This window comes from Balaenoptera musculus, chromosome 14 (genome assembly GCF_009873245.2).
Source record: "Balaenoptera musculus isolate JJ_BM4_2016_0621 chromosome 14, mBalMus1.pri.v3, whole genome shotgun sequence".
NCBI lineage: Eukaryota > Metazoa > Chordata > Mammalia > Artiodactyla > Balaenopteridae > Balaenoptera > Balaenoptera musculus.
In genome coordinates this window covers 52,574,117-52,585,436 of record NC_045798.1, presented here as the reverse complement: position 1 = coordinate 52,585,436, position 11,320 = coordinate 52,574,117, and the positions used below count along the sequence as shown (strand labels likewise).

The window sequence follows — 11,320 nt, the reverse complement described above, 5'->3', positions numbered from 1 at the left end:
CCTAGGTTTGCCAGGCTGTCATGGAATCCGCAGTTCTCCATGCTCCGGAGGGGCCCGCTGCCCCTTGCCAGCCTTCAGATAAATGACAAAAGCACCCGATATGCATAAAGTGCTTCGCAGTTGTTTCCTCAGCAGATGCCTGAGCATCCTTTCGCGGCATCCCCATGTAGTCTGTGAGCCGGCTGTGCACGAGTGTGCTGTCCTACATTTTGCAGGTAGAGGCATTGAGTTTGCACTGCTGAAGGGACCTGCACATGTCACACAGCTACGGTGGCACAGCAAGGACTTGAACCTCAGCCTCTGACGAAGCACTAGGTAAACTGGAAACTGTTGCTGAGTAACGGAATCTACACAGTTCTCTTTCCACTGGGCCCTGCTGCTCTCCAAGTTTAAACACTAGGCCTAGCAATGAGCTCACTCATCTTGGGGTCCCTGTCTCCATGCCTTTGACACAGTGTTCCTCTGTCTGGGGCACCTTCCTTCCTTCCTTCCTGCCCTGGCCCAGCAACAATATCTTATCTTCCAGGAAATTCTGATTGAAGTCCCCCTCCTAGGGGCTGCCGTTCAGGCCTCTGGGGCTGCACCGACTTCTGGGCACTTTAATTGCAGCTCGACACAGTTCCTGGGTGCTGCTGGAGGCCAGGAACCACATCACTGGACTTTGCCTTGTACCTAGTGGACAGTCCAAAGATGCTTCAGAGTTTCCTGAAGACCAGTGATTCTTGAATTCTTTGGATTGCATATTCCTTTGAGAATCTGATGAAAACTATGAATCCTCTGGTCCAGCTAAGCATCCAGGTGAGGAGGGAGGTGAGACAGGTGATGAGAGAGGGCTGTACGCAGGGCAGCTCTCTAGCCAGACTGATGCTTTTGGAGGGGATTTCACATCATGGGGAGAGAGAGTTTTCATTTCTAATAGAGCCCCACTCTAACACCTCCCCCTGGAGAGGACAGGAAAGGACAGGACAGGACAGGACAGGACCGAAGGCCGCTGGAGTCCCTGGCCGCATTTCTCCGTTCAAAGGCTCAGCCGGCAGATTTCGGGGAGGTGCCCCTAGCCAGGCCCTCCCGGGCTGCGGCCGCATGTGCTGTCCTTCTTGTCGGGTGAGAAGCAAGCAGAGAGGCGGGGAGAAGTTCTGCTTGGGGGGTCACGCTCTCAAGTCCCTTCTCAGACTCATTGCTACTCAACTTTCTTTTTTTCTCCAACTCAGTAAATCTTCTATTATTCTCCAAGTTGATATAGTAAGCTGTGTCATTTTGAGAAGAAATACACAATGGTATATTAGAGGAATCATGGATCTCCTCATTCATGCTTAGAAAAAATTTATTACAATGTAAGAAAGTCTGAATAGCATGAATTTATTATAATGATTTAACACTCCTGCACTTGAGTTAAAAATGCCCCTCCATAAATAACTGTCCCTGGAAAACATAACAAATTTACACAGTTTACCATTCCTCAGTGTTATATAAATCCAGCAAGCTTAAATCACTTCACACCACCCACTGGGGCTGAAGCTCATCCTGTCTCAACCGGCAGCCGCTAGAGGCAGGAGAGCAAACTCCCCTTCTTGCAGCCCCTCCTCTCAGCACCAGACAAGCCCACGGCAGAACTTAAAGTGGCTTAAGTATGGGGAAGAGAGGGACAAAGAGAGGGAAACCCAGAGTTTATAACTGCTGCACAGGTGAAGGACAGTGGGCCTTGGGCATCCCCGCAGCCGTCAGGCTGTGGTCTGCATGCTGGTGCTAGCGAGGCGCCCGCCAAGGCCGCCAGCCGTCAGCTGCGCAGGAGGGGGCGGGAGAGGCGAGCGCCACACCCTGTCCAGACCTCAGAGGGGCCTGGTCTTCTGGCCAGCCGCCTCTCCAACTCCTCACAAACGCAGCCCTGCGCGTCCCTCCTGGGCCCCTCCTGTTCCAAGGAGCCCCCTCTCAGAGCCTCCTCTGGCTCCACTGGTCACCCTGCCTGCCCTACCTTCATGGACACTTTGGCCTCATCATTCTGGCTTTCCTCTGGGCTAGTTTCCAGGGCTAGGTCAGCATGCCAGGCCCCAAACTTCTAAGGTAGGGATATCATCTCCATTTTTGCAAATAATTTTCTAAGTTATTATATCTGAGGCTTAGTGGGTATGAGTAACTTGCTTAAATGTACACAGCTCACAAGTGGTAAGGCTGGGTTGATTCCAAGGTCAATATATGCTGTATTTAGACAATTAACATTCTAATAGGGAGGACAAAGAGTGCACAAAACAGTACAGCACAGTTTGAGGTGGGCTGTAACAGAAGGCTCTACAGGGTATTGTTGGGGCCGAGAGAAGAGTTGATACTGATGCCTGGGGGGAGGGGGGTGGTGAGGAAAACATGGCAGCCGTGACATCGGAGCCGGCTCTGGGAAGATTCACCCCAAAGGAAGGGCCTGCAAAAGCCACGCAGGCGGGAAAGAGCGGCGTGCCTTCGGGAGATGCCCCAAGGCTGTGAGGTGCAAGGGGAGCAGAACGAAGGGAGGGAGGTGAGGAGGACGGGAATGTGGGCCAGGCGCCAAGAGCCTGGGACGTCCCTCTCAGGGGTGTGCTCCTTGCCCGAAAGCACGGCCGAGTCCTTGGATTTTAGGCAGGGAAGTTACAAATCTCAGATTTGTTTCGGAAAGAAAAGCCTAGTCAGTGTGGGGATGCAGGGGAGGCGTCCCAAGCCCCACTCTCCCCCAGGCCTCTCGGCACGGTCCTCTCTCCCTCGTGAGGGAGCTGCAAGCAGCCTGCAATAGCGTCAAGAGTGCTGGACTTTGGAAACACAGCTCTGTTTCATTTCTTCTCTCCCTCCCTCCCTTCCTCCCATGCACCTTACCTATCCATCTGTCTGATAAACAATGACTGAGAGCCTGCAATGTGCCAGGAACCATGCTAAGCTCTGGGGAGTTAGTGATAAATGAGACTGACAACTTAGTCTGACTGTATAGTCTAAAGGAGGAATCAGATATATAGGTAACCTAGCACAGTAAATGTTACTGTATGCAAAGGGATAAAGGATGCGCAAAGGGATAAAGGATGCACAAAGGGCTAAAAGAGCTCATAAGACAGTCAGGAAATGAACATTACAGTGGTTTCAGGAACTAAGAGAAGTTCATGGTGGTTGGAGGACAGAAGTCAAGAGAAAGAAAGAGCAGGAAAAGGGGCTGGAGGTCTCCAGACTGCAGTGGAGCCTTGTGCACTGCGCTTAGAAGTCCAAGCTCTCTCTTAAGGGCAATAGGAAACGATCTAACACGTTAAGCCGGGGTGTGACATAATGATGACCCTGGTAGTTTTCTGGAGAATGGTAATAACAGGTAACCCATATTGAGTGCTGATTTATTCTCTGCTGAGCACTCTTCACACATTAGTTCATTTAACCTTCACGGTAACCCTGTGAGGTAGGTTCTGTTTATGGTCTCCATTTAAAGATAAGAGTGAGGCAGAGAGAGGTGAAGCCACATACTGAAGGATGAATCCAGGCCACCTGACGGGAAGGCCAGTGAACAGACTGTTGTACTAGAGAAGCGTCAGCAGAGAGAGAGAGCGAGAGAGCAGTGGGCAGGTTGAGAAGTAGGAGGACTTGGTGCTACTTGGAGGCTGAGGGTAGGAGAGTGGAAGTGAGAAATGACCCTCCCAAACCCCCGTTTCTGAGTCTGAATTCCATTCATTTGGAATGGTCTAGCAGACGACCTTGGTTAAGTCTTGGTTAAGTCTTTCATTATTGGTGCCAAAGATATCACCCTCAAATTTTAGGTGTGCAGCGATGTATGCCTAGCCTCATTCCATAAAGGATTTGAGGTGGCTCACAAGAAAAACCCCATATAATGAAATGATTTTTTTTTTTTAAAGTATGCAAAGAGGCCCCATCTCATAAGGATTGAATAAGACACACAGGGCCAGCCCAGGGTCTTGTGCACAGTAAGTGCTTTGTGAGTTTCTGATGTTCTCCTGGCCCCCATTGGCCTCTACTCACATGCCTGATATTCTGTATTTATTCCTCCCTTTCTGGTACAGGGTCTGGGTTTCCATCCTTCTTTCCTGGCTCATTCTGTCCCTCCCACGTCATCACCCTACAGTGACGTTATTTTTGTTCCCCATCTCTATTTCTTCCTATCCATGGCTTTGTTCTCCCCTTGGTTTGTTAAAAGTAGTCCCTGATTTTTGCATCTCCAACACTACTGGGGTTTAGCACCTTATCAACCCTCCTGTCTAGTGCGTCCGTGAAGGGAGCTCCACTGGAGCAACTTCTGACTTCTTTCTGCATCCCCTGCTCGTCACTCCCTCCTCGATGCTCTATTATTTATCTTTTCAGCCAGTGGCAATCTGACTTTTGGTGCACATTCTCAACTGAAGCAAGGCTGATCTAAGTGCTGCATTCGAGGTCTTTCTTTCCAACTCAGTCCCGGGCCTGTGACGTGGATCCTAGGTTGTCTGATCTGCAGCCCCTAACTCTCCTTTGGGTGGGTCGTCACAAGGTCCACACTTGGGAGGAGGTATTAGCAAGCCTGATGGCAGCGGCGTATCAACTCTACACCCTTCTATCCAGTCCTATGGATGGGGGTGACAATCTCTCAACACCTCACCTGACCTGTGGCAATAGCTTCGTAACAATTGGTGTCTCCGCCTAAAGTGCCACCCGCTTAGGCTAGAGAAAGTCTTGTACAGTAGAAAGAGCACAGCTGTGGAACTAGACAGCTCCAGTCTCCAGGCCACTTACTAGCTCTGCCATTTAGCAGCTGAGGCCCAACACCTAACCTCTCCAAGATCAGTTTCCTTATCTCTAACAGCGGGATACTGCCACCTGTTTTGGGGTTGCTGTGTGGATTAAATGAAATAAGGTATCTATGCACCTTGCTCAACACTTAGTAGGCATACAGTAGATGTTTCCTTCCCAACCTTATCCCATCCCCTCTGATAGAGCCTGACACTACTGCAACGTAGATATTTCTAAACAAGTAATTCCAAAATAGTTTATGGATTTTGTTGAAGGATGGAACTCCACTGCCTGACATTTAACATTCTTCACAATTTGGGCCCAGCATATTTCTCTCAGTGTAGGTCGATGACTTCCCTTCTGGAACCTCACCTACTAGCTGTGATCTCCTCACCATTCTTTCAAAACACATCTTGAGCTTTTTGCCAATGAACACTCAACTTCTGCACTTTCCCACCCCCCAAGTCCCTCCCCACTCTCCATCCATCTTAGATACTCTTCCAAAGCCTAGGTCAAATCTCCCTCCTTTTACTCCTCCTTCTCCCACAAATCCTAAGTAAACTCGGCCCAGCAATTTGCTCTCTGAAACCATAGTGTTTACAGCTTCCTACCAGTTGCTGGAAGACATACTGTGATGGCTTTTGTTTTATTATTGTTAAAAATTTAAAGTACGAAGCTTTGTCTTCTATCTAGTCTGTAAGTTAACTGAGACATAAATGATAATAATGATAGCTACCATTAGTGGAACACTTTGTATGTGCCAGGTACTATTCCTAGGCCCTTCACATACATTATTTCACTAAATTTCACCCTTACAACCATCCTATGCTGTATGCATTAGCATCCCAATTTTACAGATTAAGAAATTTAGGTTTAGTGTGGTTAATATATTGCCTAAGATTATTCAGCTAGGAAGCAGTGTAACTGAGATTTGTATAAGGTCTACTGAGTTCCACAGCTTGTGCCGTTAACCTCTTCCTTAGTGGGATCAACAACATCTAACACAATGCTGGGCCCAGGGGAGCCACTCAACTGGCCAACAGAACTGATGAAGACAAGCCTTGGGTTCTGGCAAGTCATGGTCAAAGTGGTCGCCCCATTGGCAACATATGATACAGGTCATTCCTACTGGTTTTACTAGCCACCTCCCCTACCAATTGAAGGTGGGCCTCACCCTCATTTTGGCCACTGTCTTTTCAGAAGAAGTCTTAACTAGGGCTACAGCCTTTATTATTTAGAGAAGACAGTGATGTCCATTATGCCTCCTGGAGAGATTTATCTTTTTCCCAGGGATATTTCTTGAGATAGCCTTCCCATGGCCTCCACCTCCACAAACAGAAAGAAGTTCCAGACAGTAGCACTTGAGGGTTACTGACCTAAAACCCCCCTGAGGAATGGACATGCTGCATTTTTTGCCCCCCTTGGCCCGAGTGGTTTGTGAGAGCTCACTTCTAACAGATGGTGGTAGAATGTTCAGTCCTAGTTGAGATTCTTAAAAATGTTCATCTTGGAACACCAGATCAAGGTAGTGATGCCCTGCAGTGGGGAGGGTACCAGCTTGGCAGCCAGACTGGCCACTGACAGGATGCCAGAGCTCACCTTTCTCTGAAATTTCTTCATCTGTAAAATGAAAGTGATGGATTCTATGGGCTCTAAGGTCTAATCCAGCCACAGAATTCTGTGACTCTGGAAGGTGATGGGATTATGGGGGGCGGGGGGGGAGGAGTGGAGGTAGAAAAGGCCCTGAGCATTTTCTAGGTGCTCACTCAATTCTGAGTGTGCATGTGGTGGAGGTGGATGGGAGGGAGAATAGCTATGGAGCTGAAGCCTGAGAGGGTAGAAATCCCAGTTCTAAATGCAACAATGGAGCCCAAGGGGCTCAGGAACAATCCACTTCGAATAGCAGCTCTGAGAAACTCTGAGGAACTGTGTAGCTGGTTACTCATTTATGAAACTGGCTCTCTAGCTGCCAGGTTATTCTTCCTCTGAGGACCAGGGTGTCACCCTCACCCTACTCATCTCTAGCTTTGCTCCTAGATTCAAGGGTTATCTTATTACAATCGGGGCAATGATTACTTAGCTCATTTTCAGCTTGGGAGCCAGTTGAGTGATGATTTTGTCCTTGCCACCTCTGTCTCTGAGGGGAGCTGCAAAGCCTCCTGGTTCAGGGGAAAGTGTCAGGCTGACTAGGGGAGCAGCGGCAGGATAGGGTCTCTGGCTGTCTTGGTTGAATCCACAGAACTGGCTGTCTTGGTGATCTCAGAACTGGGCATTTCAGGTATCCAAGCCCTCGCCTATGTTCTCCCAGCACCGAAAGCCAACTAAGCAGCACTATTTTTCCTGTGTCAAAGTGCCGAGACATTTCTTTGCTAAGCAGTTTTGGGGAAAAGCACAAAGAAGGGACTCAGAGGTGTGCACAGATGGAACCTCCCTTTCTAGTGACCACACAACCTAGAGGAGGCTTGGTGTTCATGTGATGGGAGTGAACTGGACTCAGCCAGGAAAACCTGTAGGATGTGGCAAACTACTTTCTTTCTTTCAACTGACCATAGGTTCCTGTTGTTTTAACAAATACTAAGAGAAATAACATTTTGATAACCTGAGGCTCTTCTCTTGCTTTCAAGCTATACTCCACTTATCCGATGGGGGATGTTCAAGGAACAATTCAATATCAAAACCACATGGGGAAAATAGCCACTGAGATATTGGCTATGACGGCAGACTTCGTCCGGCTCTGCTCCTTTAGGCCTGTCCCCTCCCCAGAGTTTCTGACCAGCGAATCTCTCATGTGAACAATGGTGCTGAAAACAGCGCCAAGTGTAAGGAACGGCTCTGGGGGAGGAGAGAGCCCCTCCCTCCCCGTGACATTCGGGGTGCTCTGGACAAGTCCCTCCATGGAGGTCAGGTTTGTAAACACAAATGTGCCTCCTGGAAGGGTGGCTGTCAGAGAAAGCTTCTCCTTGACTGACTTTGGTCTTCTGAATCAAGCACTTTGGGCCCTACTTAAGGAGCTTCCATGGGCGTCTGTCCTGTCCCGTTTTGTAAACACTGATTGGTCTTTCTCTCCCAGAACAGTGGGAAGCAGGGTGTGCAATGTGGTAACACTACCTGCAGCATTGCCAACACGTGTCCAGTCTTGCTTTGGGGAAATGGCTGGAGGCTGGGCAAGCGCATGACAGGCAGTCACTGTTGGGAGAGCTTAACAGGGAGGAAAGGCAGATTCCTGAGTGCCAGGCCCTCTCCCTTGGTAGGTTAGTCTGCAATTAGGTCAAGCCTCTAGGCTCTACAAAAGCCTCGAGGCTCTACAACAACCTTTTCATACATGTATATAGATCTCAAAGTGAGACACAGATTAAAATGTTAACATATATTGTTCAATTCATAATGAAGATGTTAGACGAGACACAAATTCACATCCTATTGCCCTGACGACCAGGAAATGCCTACAGGATAGAGAAAGGCAACTGGCGGGGGCGGGGAATGTGGCATATGAAAAATAGGTTGATTGATGCTCTGTTGAAAATCCATCTTTGCTCTTCCAAATTGCTCACTCAGGAGAGGTAAAGAAGCAATTAAACTCCATTTTGTGGCTTGTGACCCCCCCAAAGCCTTTAGTTTAGGTCCTGTTTATGATTGTTCTAAAGGCAAACAAGCTTCTTGAAGAAATCACAATCCTTTTCTTGGTCTTTCTGGCATCCTCTTACTCCAGAGAGCAGTAAGGACCCTGCTGTCCAGAATAGGAAAGTGTAGTTATGGATGATCCGAGGGAGCTGGGTGTACTTAAGCTGGTCATGACACACGGGGCAAGGAAAAGATAGCTCTAGAAACCTAACTTTAACTGAGAAAATGGTCAAGGGCTCTCCGTTTGTTTTCACCCTGTTTTTGGCCACACCAAAGAAAGCTCTATTTTCCAAAGGCTTCTGGAATGGGATGAAACTGATTCAGTTACTTTCTTAGGGGTGAACTTTAAGAGGAAATTGTAACCTGCAATAATTTTCAACCTTTCAACTGAATGACTACAACTGGTTTGTCCTGACCTGATATTCTTAACCTCAGATTAAGAATATGGTATTGGTAGGCTATATTCTTCTCTCCTCCAAAGAACAAAAAGACCCAAGTGAAGGAAGGCTGGGCGGAGGTGACAGGGCCTCGGTCTGAAGAGACAATGAGATTTGGATTTACCCAGACAAGGAAGTTGCTCCAGGAGGCTTTTGTGGGCTGAAATAATCTCATTTAGATAAAGACCTCAGGGAAGCCATGCAGTCTCACTAAGTGCAGGCTGCCCTGCAGGTCTGGCGTTAGCTACCAATAATGGCTGACAGGCTTAGTCTCAGTTCAGGCCAGGGGCTGGTGAAAGGGAGAGAGAAAAAAGCAACACGCTCCACACCAAATAAAGTCATCCAGTAATGCATATCTTCCCCTGGCTTCCAATGACTACAAAGCTTTAAACTCACTGGCTCTACCAGGCTCATCATACTGCCCATAAGCCTGAGAGGCCACTAGAGCCCACTGTAAGCTGAGGGACCCATCTCAAGAGCTCTGCCGAACAGGAGAGCAGAGAGAGTACGTTTCGAGTGTACTTCCTCCAAAGGCTTTCTCTGTGAGGCCCAGCGGGAGAAAGGGGGAGACTCTGCGTGGGCTGGTGGAACATTGTCTGGCAAGTGGAGGTGGTTCTTTGGGGCCATGAGACAGTGGCCTTGAGCAAAGCATGTGCAAGGCCTGGTCAATCGGGGCCTTGACTCCACATGGGGAGAGAGAGGAGGCCAGGGGAAGTCTGTCAGCCTGTAGCAGCTGATGGGAAGTTCACCAGGGTGAATAAAACAGACACTTGGGGCAAGGAACAATACTGAGAGAGTACTCTTATTTATCCTGGGAAATGGCCGACCGTAGGACAAGCATTTCAGGCCAGTGCCTCCCCTAGGGCAGTACTCGCTTGTGTAATCTAATGCTGGTTTCTAAGGGTTGGGGGGGCCTCCCTCTAGCTTATTCAGCCCTTTTAGTTATAGGATGGGCAGCGGCCAGGCTGATGACTGCCGAGACTGACTCACAATTGGCCCTCAGTGTTGCTCGTGATAGGAGGGGCACCAACTCCAACCTCAGAATTAACTGACTGACTTAGAAAGAGGTAGGTGGTAAGAAAACAGGGTGGAGAGGTAAAAGGTTCTATCTTTCTGAAATTGCTTATGTTACAAAGGGGCTACGTTTAAACTAGAGGGATCTCTCAATGGAAAGGTTTTCCTTGTGTACAAAAGAGAGCCAACCTTTTCCAGCAAAATATTGAGAAGGAAACACTCTTGAATGAGGCTGAGTATGCAAAGGCCTCTGCCATGCAGAAAGTGTCCTATGTTAATGTTCTAATCTCTGCTTGGCATAGAAAAGCTACTGCCCTCCACCCCCATCCGTCCTTAATGTGTTATCTACTGATTGGTCTGATCAGAAACACCCTGGGTTCTTAGAATGATTTCTATATTCAACACGTAACAGGATGCTAGTGAGATAGGTCCCTCCCTGTGAAAGGAGAGACACAATTACATTGCAGTCAAATAATTTAAAATCCTGGATCAGTATATAAAAACACCCACTCATTTCTGACGGAAATCTTGCAGCATGTGCTTCAGTGTCAAATGAAAAAGATATCTTCCAGAATCTGATGCTCCTCCAGGTCTTCAGGGGTCCTGCCTGCCCCGGTCTTGTTCCGGGTTGATTTTAGACGACTGAGTAGGCAAGTACTGTGATGCCATGACCCAGCTTCTCTGGAGCGATGGGGCCGCGGTTTGGAAGCAGTCCTGGGACTCAGAGATTGAACTAAATCCAATAGAGATGTCTCATACCTGTAACACATACAACCCAGACAGAAAATGATCAGATCAGTAAACCATTAAAATCCAAAAAGCCCACAGAGATGGGCTGCCCAGAGCAAGAATCAGATCACAGATCACATCATACGCAGGAGGGTCTTCTAGGGGAACTTTAGGGAAGGTAAACACCAGAGAGGCTCTGCTGTCTGTCTGTCTCTAAGCTCTTCTTTTCTGCTGACTACTAACCTTCTTTTCTAACCTGTGAAGACAGACCGTGGAGTGGGCAAAGTAATCATGATAACAATAACAATATTAGTAGCAACATTTATCGCAGGCTTACTAAAGCATCAGGCACTGTTCTCAATGCTTTACACGTATCTCACTTTCATTTAACCCTCTACATAACCCTATGAGGTAGGTCCTGTAGTACTCTGATCCCTATTATATACACGAAGAAAGCAAGGCTCAGAGAAGTAACTCGTCTAGCAAGAAGACACTACACGGCAGGGTCAGGATTTGAACCCAGGTCATTTGCTTCCAGCCCTTGTACACAGGACACTATGCTGCCTCTCAAATTCTTTGCAGCCAGACAGACTTGGCTGAAATCTCTGCTCTACCATGTGCAAGCTCTGTGACTTAGGGAAAGTTATTCAGTCTCTCAGTTCAGTTTGTCATGCGTAAGGGACCAACAGAAATCCTGTTAGGATTAAATTAATGAGTTGGTATAAATTAACATGTGATAAGTACTCAAGCGAAATGAACCACCACCAAGCACACCAAAGACTGGTTTTCACCCAAAGAAGGTG

The 11,320-nt window shown here is 48.0% G+C and overlaps 1 protein-coding gene across 5 annotated transcripts in view; it reads right to left on the bottom strand.

Annotated features, from left to right (window-relative positions):
• Positions 1 to 840: 840 nt before the first annotated feature.
• Positions 841 to 11,320, bottom strand: part of KIAA1328 (KIAA1328 ortholog) — a 367,487-nt gene continuing 357,007 nt past the window's right edge. For 4 of the 5 annotated variants that reach the window (XM_036822915.1, XM_036822917.1, XM_036822919.1 and 1 more), the window contains one exon: positions 5,210 to 10,547. In XM_036822915.1, the coding sequence (XP_036678810.1) occupies positions 10,337 to 10,547 (211 nt within the window). In that variant the 3' untranslated portion in view covers positions 5,210 to 10,336. Of the gene's footprint in view, positions 1,248 to 5,209; positions 10,548 to 11,320 lie in introns of those variants that run through there. The other variant, XM_036822916.1, reaches the window with a different exon arrangement.